This window comes from Mustela nigripes, chromosome 3 (genome assembly GCF_022355385.1).
Source record: "Mustela nigripes isolate SB6536 chromosome 3, MUSNIG.SB6536, whole genome shotgun sequence".
NCBI classification, from domain to species: domain Eukaryota; kingdom Metazoa; phylum Chordata; class Mammalia; order Carnivora; family Mustelidae; genus Mustela; species Mustela nigripes.
In genome coordinates, this window is record NC_081559.1 from 133,032,601 (window position 1) to 133,047,627 (window position 15,027).

Below are 15,027 nucleotides of genomic sequence, written 5' to 3' on the forward strand. Positions count from 1 at the left end.
TCCTATATAATAAGATTCAACTAAATCATGATCACTTTCTCTACAAAGATATTGCCTAACTCTTCTAAGCAGAATGACCTTGTGCATGACACTTTCAGGATATTTATCACATTATACATCATTTATACACCCGACCATCCAGGCAGACCATGAGTACCTTAAGAACAATGTTTTTATCTCCATCAGTTTTTTAACCCTAAGTTCCACATAGTGCCCAGAACATAGTATGCTAAATAAATGGTTTACTGAATCCATGAAGAAATGAAGGAATAAATAAAGCCCCAGCTTTATTAGAGATTAGCCCTTTTAATTAGCCCCTTTATAAACTCACAGTAAAAGTAGGTGAAATTCAGGCAAGGGCATACTAGAACAAATTTACTATTAGCTTTACTACTGTCAATGATTGGATTTATCAAAATTACCCCTTTTAAAATAAATAGGAAAGGACTATAAAAAATAGTGAAAAGGCATCTAAACATACCACTGTTGATGTTCATGCCACTATTGTTGTAAAAAAGATGTGGCTAAAAAAAAAAAAAAAATCAAGAGCTGAAAATAAATTACAGAAGTCTTTTCTCAAAGAAAAATCTAGAATTCAGATAAACTCTTACTAAGCCCTAACCATCCTACCTCCACACATATACACAGTGAACAGGCAAGAGAATTTCCATCATTTTTTTACACCAACCTAAGAAGCAACAAAGGGAACAACCAAATTCCCTGGAATAGCAAAAGCTCAAAATAATGTTTGGAGGAAAAAAAAAAAATCACATCATGTGATTATTTTTAGAAAAAAAATTAGTAAAATAAATAAATGTAATTTAATTTTGTTATCTTGTAACCCCTTTTCAAAAAAGATTTTATTTATTTGAGAGAGAAAGAAAGCACAAGCACACAAGAGTGGGAGGAGAAACAGAAGGAGATGGAGGGGGGATCTCAAGCTGACTCTATGCTGGGCACGGAGCCTGGAGCCCAACTTGACTCATGGCTTGATCTCATGAACCTGAGATCATGACCAGAAAGCCAAAACCAAGAATCAGATGCTTAATCAACTGAGCCCCCTAGGGCCTCATCCTTTTCTTATAAATAAATTTACTTAGAAAAATAGTATTGGAGAACGTCTCAATTTTAGTGATTACTACACATCAGGACATAAGAATATTTCTGTATGTTAGGCACTTGGTCTCTCAAAAGATTTCTTTTTATACTAAATTTCAGTACTTTATAGACCATAATATTTTTCCAAACCAATAACATTCTGATGACCTAAAGTCTTCAGTCATATTCCAGAACCTTACTAAATAAATAGGTCTATTGTTGGCTCTGAAACTAATTTTAAGGAAAAAACTCAAGTTCCTATACAACATGCTAACAGACACTTATGACCTCTTTTAGTGACACAGATCTCCTCCCAAACAAATCTGTAAATCATATTACTCATGAGATACCAATGAATGCATAGTATCATTAGTAGGTGTCTTATGTGTGGAAGTCAATTAACTTCACCACTTAGCATAGAAAAATCCACATTACCATAATGTGTCTGATATCCATGAAGGCATACTACCCTCCCCCCATTTCTTTACCAAATATGCGTGCCTACACTCTCCCCTTTAACACACATACACATGCCCCACAAAAACCCTTCTCAAAAAGATTACTTTCAGCTGCAGCTGCCTGATCAGCTTCAGTCTGTTCATTTTCTGCACTGGAAATATCAGATCCATTTTCAGGTTCTGTGTCATCCTGAAGGCTTTTATCCACATCATTTGTATGGGAATCAAGGTCCCCTTCATGTTCTTGGGACATGTGATCAACAGTTTGAGGTGGCAAATATCTAAGTTGAGGTGATTCAGGCTCATGATGGCTTACTGGAGACTGCAACAGATGATGATGCTGCCGATGCCTTTCTTTTTCCATTTGCTTGGCTTCCTGCAACTGGAAAAAAATAAAATAATTTTCCAGTACTGGTAAAATGAGTTGTTTAAAATGTGGAGGGATAATGTTAAGCTGAACTATAAATCCTTTATATATAAGGCAACACTTTATACATCAGAAGCAAAGAACATAAAATATACTAAAACTACACAAAAACAAATAACAGTGGTTACTTCTTAGAGGGATGGAAATTGGTACATAAGAACAGAGATGGAAGTCTTTCAGTATGTATCTTCTCTTCACTACTTTTGGTGTTTGAATCATGTGAATGTATAACCTAAACAAAACAAAATTTAAAAACTGAAATAAATTTTAATAGCCTCAGAATAATAATCGGATTATTGCCAATAGTGGATTTTCCGAAAACCAAATAAAAGTTTCACTAAGGGAGGGAAAAAGCAGATGGGGAAATAAAACACATGCTCATTTTAACTCATACATCAAAATCTAGATACCACAAGGAAGTAGTTAATAGTAATAGTTACCAATAGGGAGTGGAGGTTAAGAAATGACCAAATTAGAAACAAGAGTGGAAGGGAATTTTCAGTGTAACATGTTCTTAATGTCACATTGTTAAACCTCTTCATAATTAAAAAAAAATAATAAAACTGCATTTAATAAATAAAATAGCAATGAATACTTAAATTAAGTACTTAAAACTCAATCAGTCATCTTAATAGGGATGAAAAACTGTACAACAAATGTTGAATTTTATTTTAGAAGACATGTCATTATTATATATACAATACCACCTATAAAACTGGCTTACTTATCCTAAAAAGGTAATGATCAGAACCACAGGAATTCATTTTTTAGCACTTTATTGCTTTTAGACACATCTCTTCTGGTCCTCATGGCCTAATAAGAATGACTCTCACAGAGTTAATTTCCATAAAGGTAAATACTTTACTGTGCCCGAAATGAACATTTCATATTTCTTAGTAATATTCCAGTTTATGTGGAAATACCAGAGCTAATTATATGAATTTATAAAATAAATATAAATTTAAATTAAAATATTTTAATGCTCAAAAGGTAGGAAGAATCTTGTAATACGCATGGTCCAAATCCCATATTTTACAGATACGGAAACTGATGGGAACAACTAGATGCACAGTTGGAACTAGAACAGAATTTTCAGACCAATACTTTAACCCACTCATGAGAAAGTCAACTTCCAAACTAGCAGTGAAGAACCTACAACTTGCAATGGATTCCTACCCTCAGCCTAAACTTCAACAGATCTGCGCTATGGTTTAGTGGGGCAAGCGCATGCTTTGGATCATAGATAAGCATGGCACTGAATTCTAGTTCTATTTATTCCAGAGTTACAGAAATTCTAGAAATATCCTTTAAAAAAATGTTATTGCATGAAAATAAACCTTTAAACATTTTCTATAGACTTCCATACTTTCTAGACTAGGGTTTCTCAACATCAGTGCTACTAAGATTTTAGATCAGATAATTCTTTGCTGTGGAGAGGGGCTGTCCTGTGTGCTTCAAGATATTTAGCAACATCCCTATCCTTTACTAAATTCAGATTAAGTACAATGTCAGATTCTGGATTCAATCTTGAAACAAAAAAAAGGACATGTGTAGGAAAATTGGTGAAATACAAGTAGGCTCTACAGTTTATTTAAAAGTAATGTACAAGTGTCAATTTCTGATTCTGATTATTATAATATGGTTATATATAAGATGCTGGAAATAAGGAAAGAGAGTAAAGGAGATATCCCTGGAATATCTGAAGTTTAAAATGGGCTCAAAAAAACGTTAAAAGTTGATTTGTAATTATGAAGACCTGAACAATTTAAAAATATGGACAAATGATTCTTCAGTTGATCTCTTACCCTACCAAATGTATTTCCACAATATAGATACATATTTTATTTTTAAAGGATGCAATGACTAAAATATTTTATAGCAGAACAGATCAAATTAGGTAGTTTTATATCTACATTAAATTGATCTATTAAGCTTGACTACAATAAAAAATATCATCAATTCATAAACACGTCCATGAGGATAACAACAATAAATACCTTTCAAATTCTACTTGTGCACCATGAAAAATGTTTTTTCCAAAGTCAGATAAGTCAGCAAAACCTCAAAACAAAGCAAAATAATTCCACAGATCTCCAGTAAGTAGAACTGTAAATGAAAATATTCTTCTCTACAAGCACAAAAGATTTCACTGTAATTTCTCTATAAACTCTTCTCTATATTTGATGCCTGAGGTATTCTTTAAATCTCTCTGTTTTTAATACTTACTGCTTGGTTTTCCATGCGTGCAAAGATAACATTTAGCATCTGAGTAAGAGTAGCTTTGGCTGTTGTCTGATTGATGAGATTTTTGCTTGCTAGATAGATATTGTAACATGTTCTCACAGCTTGCAGTACAGTTCCTTCATGAATTTCTATGTGTTGAGATGTTACTGCAGTAAGTAAAGCCTTTAAAAAGACACACACACACACAAAAATAAATAAATAAATAAATAAATAAAAAGAAAGACACAGTTGAAGCAATTTTCTACACCCAGAGTTTCAGCACAAAAATATGAGTATTTTCAGACACCATTACCACTTTCATGTATACACTAACAGAATTCTCAGTGTACACCAAGAGAATTTCTACCAGCCTTGGATACATATCATCAATTGGTAATAATTTCCAAATAATCCAAACCTAGAACACTAGAAAACTATTCAATCATACTATTTCAACCCAAGTTTCATTTTAATAAAAATGTTACTTAGTTTCTTAAAATGCGCAGCATTAACTCTGTCACTAAAGAACAGAGATATGCTTCATATGCTATATCTATCAAATGAGACTGTCAACTTTGGAGGATACACAATGTCCTACTCACTTCCAAATTTTTCTGAGATCTTGCTTATAGACCAGACTCAATAAATGTACTGCTGTTGTTGTTGAAGAGGTTTACAAATAGGATACAGCATTAAAATATCAGATTAAATTAGAATAAAGCATTTAAAATACTCCTAAGTGAATCCTCCAACAAAGTCAACAACTTAAATTTGCATGAAAGTTCATACATTAGGGTACCTGCAATTTCTCAAGAGCAAGGACTCCTCGGTCCTTTTATGCTGTACAATGCTATGCAGTCAGCACTGAGTATAAGCTAAATAAACTATGACTCATATGTAGCTGCAAATGATAGGCCAACTGACAAATGATAAGCCAACTAGCTTTTTTAAAATAAAAATATGACTTGTGAAGTGAATACAGATATGAAACTGAAAGGCTCAGAAGGGGCTACATTCACACATGAAAAACATTTGATACATGTAAATGATTTCAAAAGTACTAAAGGTGTAAGAAAATTTTACTGTATAAATGCATCACCACTACCATTAGTAGTCATATTAAGAATTCAAAATTTATAAGAGACTGAAAAAATAATTGAGTGACTTCTCTCTTTTTTTTTTTTTAAAGATTTTATTTATTTATTTGACACAGAGATCATAAGTAGGCAGAGAGGCAGGCAGAGAGAGGGGGAAGCAGGCTTCCTGCTGAGCAGAGAGCCCGATGCGGGACTCGATCCCAGAACCCTGAGAACATGACCTGAGCTGAAGGCAGAGGCTTAACCCTCTGAGCCACCCAGGCGCCTCCTGAGTGCCTTTTCTTTAAAGGACTTTAATTATCCAGGTATATTATAGCACAAACCCAGCACCAAGTTCGGCTAAGCAGGTTCAGCAGATGAAAAGGTACAAGGAAATCAGGAAAGCTGGTACACAAATAGTTCACATGATGAAGCATGAGACTAGAGGTCAGACTATAAAGAATCCAGAAGTAGAGAAAAAAGTAGAGGGGTCAAAGGAACATCACATGGACCTAAAGCTCGGAAGATGGAATATATACAGTCAACATTACAGAAACTGAAAAACTCTGGGGGCCCAAGCCTAAATCGGAACCTTCAAAATAAAAGACTTGGAAATATAATCTTATTGTTGAACTCATAACATTCAACAAAACCCCTAAATTACCTCTATTACAGTTGGTAAGCACATAAAATGAGATTTCAAAATATTTCCAAGATAATGGTTTCTGATTTTAAAAAATGGGGATTATGAATTACAAATTCACTATATAATCAGTTACCTTTATTATCTGCAACTGAACTCCTTCGTCTGTTTGAGGACCTTGGAAGCAGCCACAAATTGTTTCAATAATTCTATCAATTAATTTTTTGCCTGGTGTTGTACTATCTGGAGCATTGCCAGTCAAGTGCCCATAAGCAATAAGTTTCTGAAATGGGAAAAGAATCCAAGATCCCTGTTAAGCTAATAAATATGCTAATTAAATATACATTAAAATCATATAATTCAGTAATATTAAACTTTTTACACAAAAACATTAAAGTAAAATCAAAGCCAAGGTTTTACCAACTTTTCCTGAAGCAAACTTTATTAGCTATAAACATGTAAAATTACTGATATTCATAATAACCACAAAAACATAATAGCCACAATAAAACCATCAGGCAATATTTTGAGAAAGCCAGGTCTCAGACCTTATCTCTGATGAATCAGAATAGCTTACTGCATTATACCATTATATTGATACTGCTTTTGTGAAAGCTGTATTAACACATTTAAGTGACTCAGAATCTCTTTCCACATCAGATCTGTGAAAATGCAGAAAACTCAATTTCCACACACTGGCTATAAATCACAGATTTGTTCATTCATCATCCATTAAAGCCCTGAAAGCCTTAGATATCATAATTTTAATTTTTAATTTTTCAGGGAAAATAAGGTTATAAATCAAATGAACTTAATCTATCTTTGGAAAAAAATCATATGAATATGGTCTTTTCCTAGCCATTGAAATATCAGTTAAATAGGTATAAGTTCCTGAACAGTAAAAATACCTAAAAAGATAAGACCCCTCTATCTGGGTATTTTACAAGTATCTTAAGTCTTAAAAGAATCCTCTGTGTGTGTGCATGTAAATTAAACAGGACGAAAGATTTCAGGAATTTTTCTGACATAAATGAAAATCAGAGCTTTAGTCTGGCAGTGAATATAAATACTAAACTGTCAATATTAACCTATTGCTTTAAATAAAACAGAAAGCATTTAGTAAAATCATTTGCAAATGATTTAGTAAAATCTGCAAATCATGAAATATGTAAATTCAGCAGCAGGTTAAAAGTCTTACTGTTCTTTCATCTCACTGATGGAAAATGAGACCAAATCGACACTTAGTAAAGATAATGTGTCTCACTAAGCTAACTAATGATTTTTGTTACCCTTAAACTAGGAACATTTTTTTACAACTATTATTTTCTCTCTCTCAAACATAAGCAACCATTTGGTCTCTTATCACAACAAAAATATTCAAGGCTTTCATGGAAAATGTCTGAATCACCAATTATGAGTAATGTTTAGAAACACATTCAATTAAATAGTTTTTAGATAATGACATTTTACACATACCTGTAAACAATCAAGAGATGTACTAACTATACGAGGACATTTAGACTGGCATGCCAATTCAAAGGGTAAGAAGTACTTGTCTGCTTCAATAAAATTTGTCTTTGATTTCACTGGTGGAAGGGTGCTTGATCCACCTTTCGCTTCTCCATGAGGAGGACTTAAATGAAAAAGAAGAGTCCAAATAGAATATCACATTTTTCATATTGATGATAAATTCATATAAAAATACAAAGTTTCAGTTCTAAAGGGAATTTTACTAAACCAAATTTTATCTTCCCATATTTCATAAGGGTACCCAAACCCTAGGGAAATTTCAATTTGCTACAGGTCAAAAGCTAGTGGCTACTGTAACTAAATGCAAGAAAAATCAAATAAACTAGTTATTTAATTACTTAGAAAGTATTTAAATTACAAAACAAATATTTAGTAATCCTCCTAAATATGAATCAAAGTTTTTAAGCAAAGACTTTAAAACATATCAGATGGTATTTCAGGAATACCCTTATAGACTTATTTATGAGATCTTTTGCTTACACTTCTTAAGCCATTTTTTACTAGTTTTATTATAAAGATCATATACAGAAAATCTGCCACATATTGGTGATTACATTACTATTTGGCCAAGATATGTCTGCAAATTATTTTTAATAAAGAAAAGAAACCCCACAAACCTCTGTTTTTCAGTTTCCGCTTTTATTTCCTCTGGGGAGAAAAAAGAGGCATATGTTAGAAAACATGACAAAAGAAAGACCATTAAGTAATTTGATTACAGGCTTTGTAAACTCATTTGTAACTTCTATAAGAAGTTGGGAAGAATGCAAATTGAAAAGAAATTCAGTACTAAAATTCTTTTGCTGCTAAATGTATTAATTTACACAGTTTAAGGAAATACAGTTTAATGTATTTCAGTTTAATGAAACTATACAAAGAATATATATTAATAACCATAAGTTAAATACAACTGCGGATTACTAATTCCCAAAGAATTTCTTGTGTCAAAGTAGATTTTTTTTGGTGAAGTAACTATGCTAACCAGAAGCATTAATACTGAGAATGGAATATTATGTATTCAAGTTATAAAATATAGGGTACATGTTCCGTGAGGGGTTAAAAAAAAAACCTCTACATGTAATCACTCTTGTGATTATCTCAAGGTATCAGATCAGGACTATAACTTCTTGACCACGTACATGTGCTGATATTTAACCAATATTTCTACTTATGACTACATAAAGCACTATAAAATACACATGCCCAGTCCAATGGGAAATTTTCCCTTTTGTTGTTTATAACTTATGAAATGAGGTAAATTAGGTAAATCCTACCTGTAATAAAAGACCCTTAAATTTAACTGATAGGCTGGGGGCGTGGGGGGGAATGTCTGGTTAACTGATTAAACCTGTCTGAAAAAAGTTGGAAAGTAAAACAGTCAAATATAACATTTATAATTACTATTATTGTAACCAATAGTTCTTGAGAACAAACTATGTACCAACATAATTAAGCCTCACAGCCCTATGAGATTTGTACTAACATCTTCATTTTAAAGATCAGGAAAGTGAGGCACAAAGAGGTTAATTTGCTCAAGGGCTGCACGGCTTGGGTGTATGGCTAATCAGGTTTCACAACTAAATAATCTACTTCCAGATCCTGGTCTCTTAACCACTCTATTACATAGATGTATCTTTGAATACTGAATAAACGTGTTAAATTTGGTATCAAAAGAAACTACTAAACTATAATTTAATAATTAGTAAAAGTCATCTGGAGACTATATTAAGCCCTTTATAAAGTGGCTTTGTCAAATTACTTTGTCATACACACACAATTTATTCATTACCTACTCTGTGCCAAGCATTTAATATTTGGTGTTTCAGTCTAGTCCTCTGTGGATTAAAGCTCTTTCCATTTTACCAGTGGTAGAAGTGGAAGGGGGACAATATGAAAACAGTAACTGTAGATATTTAAAATACTACTTTAAAAAAGCTCATAATATCTGATACTAAAAAACTGTACAGTTCACCAATACATGTAATTAAAATTAATTTAAGTCACCTTAAAAATACAGTACAAATGAAGGAAAAATCTATTAACTGCCCCCAAATCTTCATTAAAAATTTTAAAACCTTATTTTTCGTTTTTAAAATACTAATTGGCAGTTTTTGTAGAAGGTGAATTTCCATTTATAAAAACAGTAGGAAAGAGCGTATTCTGGTTAATAATACATCAGTTAAGAACATCAGAAGTAGTTTATTTTAAATACCACTATGATTTCACACCACCTATTACTAAATAGCCTTGTGATCTTGGGAAACAACCCTCACTTCAATACTAGATGATAGCAAAAGTCTCTTGTATTCCAAAACATCAGTCAACAACTATGGCTCACATGCCAAACCCACCCACCACTTTTTCCTAAGTTTAGAAATAGTTTTTACAGCTGAACATCTGAACACTGTCGTCAATCAATTTGACGACGGGGTACACTAACCTTCAAACTCAGTGAAGATGTTACTCCACCTAAGAATTCTCCTTAGACCAGGATTACAAAATTTATACTTGATTATGATTATTTTGAATCTCGTCAATAAAAAAAAAATGTGTAAATTTCATTGACTTTCTCCTTCTCTGTATAAATTTGTTTTCTCTTATTATATAAGTACTTACATAATATCCCTGATTTTTCTTCTTGGCCTGAAAAGCCCTTTATAGAAAAGATTGGCTGACCTTTGCTCTAAAACATTAGGGTTCAAAGGATCTTATCAGACTCTATGAGCCATTTTATTCTATGATTCCACTATTTTTATTCATTTAATTTTTTATTTTTTTCTAAACACATAATGTATTATTAGCCCCAGGGGTACAGGTCTGTGAATCACCAGGTTTACACACCTCATAGCACTATCATAGCACATACCCTCCCCAATGTCCATAACCCCACCACCCTGATTCCATTATTTTTTAAATGTCCATATTTATCTACCTATTTATTTATTTATTTATTTTAGTGGGGGCATAAAGAGAGAATCTCAAGCAGACTCCCCACTGAGCGTGTAGTCTGACATGAATGCAATCCCACAACACTGAGATCATGACCTGAGCCAAAATCAAGAGTTGGACATTCAACCAACTAAGCCATCCAGGCACCCCTAAATGTCCATATGTAAATAGTCTAATAAAACATAACTAACATAAACTACACTGAATGTAATGTTTCTCTAATTCAGATAGTACTATATTTTTTTCTATCTCCATATACAAAGTTAGCAGTATTCAAACTGATCTGGATGTTTTTTTTTTTTACAAGGAAATAAAACAATTTAACTCAACATTTCTAATGTTTTAAATTACCTTGTACTAAATAGGAGTTTTACTTTTTCCTTTCCCTATACACTTATAACCACAGTAAAAAAAAGTTTTAAATGTTTTGATAAAATCTTTTTTTTAAAAGATTTTATTTACTTATTTGTCAGAGAGAGAGAAAGAGAGAGCACAAGCAGGCAGAGTGGCAGGCAGAGGCAGAGGGAGAAACAAGGAGTCCGTGTAAGACTTGATCCCAAGGAGTCCGTGTAAGACTTGATCCCAGAACCCTGGGATCATGACCTGAGCTGAAGGCAGCCGCTTAACCTACTGAGTCACCCAGGCGTCCCTGTTTTGATAAAATCTTTAAAGGTCACGGAATAATTACAAGTTTTCCCACTGACAACTATCAACATAGCTTGCATAGTTACCTTTCTGGTCCCACAAAATGCTTTTACTTATAGAATCCCAAGACTGTGTATTCATTTTAACATGTTTCCTTTCCAAGCCCATTTGAGACTACTTAAAGACATTGTCACTAAAAAGTAATCAAGATTAAAAGGACAAGGGGCAATAGGGGGAGGCAGAAAATAAGTACTTCTCAAAATATTTAACATAACAGTATGATAAGCCACAGTATTTTTGGTTTGTTTGTTGTTCAGGCTATAGGTATGTGATTCATCATCAGTCTTCTGTAAGAAGATTCATTACAACACTACCCTCCTCAATGTCCATCACCCAGTTACCCTATCCCACTACCCCTTCCCCTTCAGCAACCCTCGGTTTGTCTCCTGTGATTAAGAGTCTCTAAGGTTTGTCTCCCTCTCTAGTTTCGTCTTGTTTCATTTTTTCCTCTCTTCCCCTATGATCCTCTGCCTTGTTTCTTAAATTCCACATATCAGTGAGATCATATGATAATTGTCTTTCTCTGACTGGCACATTATCCTCTAGCCACAGTATTTTAAAACAAGCTGAAAATTTTAAAGAATATACAATACTACTTTACATTTGTGCAGCAATGTAGAGTTTAAAACATTTTTCCACACATTACCTAATTTTATCCTCAAAGGACAACTCTTCATTTTATGGAGGAGGAAACCATGTAACAGATTTGAAAATAATAACTTTAAAGTCAGACAGCTGGTAAGTAATGATCCAGAAACTAGTTTCTCTGGTCTTAGTGTATAACACAGGACACACTGTGTTATATTTAAGAAACCTTCTATTAACTAATGGAACTGAATGGAAAAATTCATTCTACAATTATTAGGATAAACATTATAAAGCAGTGCTTCTCAAAATATGGCCTCAGAACCAGCAGCATCACCACCAACCACCAGGACCCACAGAGACATACTGAATTAGTAAGTATCAAATTAGTACTCTAGTAATGAGTCCTACAGTCTGTGTTTTTACATGGCTTCAAGGGGATTCTGATCTGCAAAAAAGTTTAAGAATCACTGCTATAAAGCAGTTAAAAGAAATGAGTAGAAGATAGTTGAGTTTTATTTACCCTGGCTTTGGTTTCACTCACCCATTTATTGTACTTGTAAGAATTCTTGGACGAGTGAGTGCACGCTAAAAAGGAATTCCTTTGACTTTCTTATAATGAATACCCAGTAATACAGAGTTTTGAGGCAATTATTTTAATAAATTAGGGCTTAGAAACAGTTTGCTTCATGTTGGCCTTCAACAGTAGAATCAAGAAGTAAACTAATTCTCAATTATTAAAGAAAACACACTTGGATGAAAAAAATGTTAAAGCATCAAATTAAGAAATATTAGTATGCTCAAACTAAAAACCACATAGTGCATAACTGTGAAATACTTTGCCATTAAAGTGAGAATCATGACAAGGATGACCACAAACTGCAAAATATTTTTTTACACTGCTTTGGAAACACTAGACAACGCAAATAGACAATATTGGATATCGTAAGAAAAGTCATCACTTCTGAGCTGAAATAAGCTAAAAATCAGATGACGAATCTGTTCAGTGATAGTTAGGTTTTTAAACTATGTAGTCCTAGACCTTTAAAACTTTATTACTGAAATTCTTGTGGGAATTACTTTCTCTCTAGCCATTAATTCTCCCTATTCCTTTAGAACTCGTTTTATAAAAATTTTTGAAAACTACAGAATCACAACCACTGCCTTATATATAGAAAGATTAAAACTGGAGGAAATGGGTCATTGGGAATTAGCATAAAAAATACAGATTTGAAGTACTTTGAAAGAAATACCAGTTTATTCCTTCTAGGTACATTAAATAACTGGAACCAAGTGAACACAACTGATAAGGCACAGGACTTACTTAATAAATAGGAAATAAAGATTTACTGAAAAATAACTGATTATAAACAAGTTATGTGCTTGATTCCCAAAGTGTATTAAATATTCCCTCACATAATATTATGCTATCAACCTGCTTAGCAGCTTTTCACCCAATGAAAATACAAATACAGACTTCAAAATAATACCAATACAATTCAACAAATGCCATCATCTATACACTATGAACAATTTAGATCTACCTCTCAAGACATTATTTTGTCTTAAGTATAGTTTGTAGGACAACAGTATTTACTCAATGCAAACTAAACTGGTAATCTAAAGAAAAACCTTATAAGTGAAATAAATAGTTTATTTTATTAAACACATTAGAACTTATACATCCAAACTGCTGTCTCCTTCAAAGCAGCATGTAGGAGGCTATGCATCAATTACCATAATAGTGCCAGTATTCAGAAATATTTGTGAAATTCATTGTTTGCAGTTCTTTCCTGCCTGTTTCTTTTAAATGAATAACCCCACAGAAGGAAAAATTTCTAGAAAGGGAATTGGAATCTAACTGCCAATTAGTCACAGTTGGCACACAGCCAAGTATGAAGAATGGTATGCAACCACAAAACAAAACTTCTTAACTTTAGTCCTTCTTTGAACCATTTCAAATTGTAAGTTTATTCTAGAAAAAGAGAACACAGCTCTCATTAGCCTCCAGAAGCCTGCAACCCAAACTAGAAAGATGATATAGGATCAATTAAAAACAGTGATTTGATCAATTATGACTATATGTGTATGTGTGTGTATATGTATACACATATACATATATATATATGGAAGCAACTTTTAAAAAAAACATTTATTAAAAAACAAATGCACCATAAACTAATGATGAATTTTATGGTGACTAACACAATTAAAAAAAAGAAAAGGAATTATAGTGCAACATGAACAGTCATGAACATTATAAAAGGGAAATACAGATTACAGAACAAATATGGCTAACACAATGTCTTATGCATGGTAGCTGCTCAATAATTATTTGTAGAAAATTTTTTAAAAGCAAAAATGCAGAAATTACTTTGAAAATAACATTCTTTGGATGTATATGTTCTACTCGGTTTACTTTTTCAAAGCCAATTATGTGACTTAAGAACCGCATCTTATACAGCTAAGGAGTAAATAAAAATACAGAAGTTAAATAGAATGCTACAGCAACCTAAAGAGGAGGCAATGGTCTAAAGATGTGATGAAAGGGATGGATAAATGTGAATTCCATGAACACCTCAAAAGAAAACCAATGAAACAATCTCACTTATCTAGGGGAGGAGAGACTGTCAGCAAGCGGAGATCTGGCTTGCATAACTGTGTAATAGAGGTACCATTAACTTAGACACAAAATGCAGTTTTCTTACTATGTGAGAGAGTAAGGGTAAAGGAGCAGGGGTGAAGAAAAGGTATGTTTTAGTAGTGTTTTATTTTAAGCCATTGAAATGTTCAAGTGGCACTATTCAGTAGATAATAAGACATAAATTTGACAATGAGGACATCATGTGGCAGACTGTATTAGTCTATACATGGTCAATGGTCACTATATTATCTCCTATCCCACACGGCTTCTGCAAAGTAACCTTGCAGAACTTCCTTCAAGATACAAAATCTAAATTCTTCTCACCTTGAATCAGGGCTAGTTGCAGAGATACATATATAAGCAGCAGAATGCAGTTGGAAGTTAACAGAGGACAACTACCAACATGAGGTCAAAGAAGGGTAAGCAGCTACTTACCCATTACTGCTTCTGTTGTAATGCTAGGTCTCCAGATACCTACTCTTAGAATCCAGCAGCCCTGAGGTGAGAAGCCTAAACCCCAAGGAGATTCTGTCAACAATCCCAGCTGAGCCCAGCTCTCAAGTCATTACAGCCCAGGCACCAGACTTCTAAGTAAAGAAGCCTCCAGAGGATTATCGTACCCAGCCATTCACATATCAGCCAGTCATTTGAATCTCCTCAGCTTAGGCCCCAGACATTGCGGAACAGCAACA

The 15,027-nt window shown here is 33.2% G+C and overlaps 1 protein-coding gene across 1 annotated transcript in view; it reads right to left on the reverse strand.

The window, feature by feature from the left end:
* Positions 1-15,027, reverse strand: part of ARFGEF1 (ADP ribosylation factor guanine nucleotide exchange factor 1) — a 160,490-nt gene that overhangs the window by 104,016 nt on the left and 41,447 nt on the right. Inside the window, exons 2-6 of the mRNA XM_059394671.1 lie at positions 8,073-8,103; positions 7,402-7,558; positions 6,062-6,208; positions 4,210-4,389; positions 1,662-1,938 (exon numbers count right to left, since the gene is read on the reverse strand). Of these exons, the coding sequence (XP_059250654.1) occupies positions 1,662-1,938; positions 4,210-4,389; positions 6,062-6,208; positions 7,402-7,558; positions 8,073-8,103 (792 nt within the window). The remainder of the gene's footprint in view (positions 1-1,661; positions 1,939-4,209; positions 4,390-6,061; positions 6,209-7,401; positions 7,559-8,072; positions 8,104-15,027) is intronic.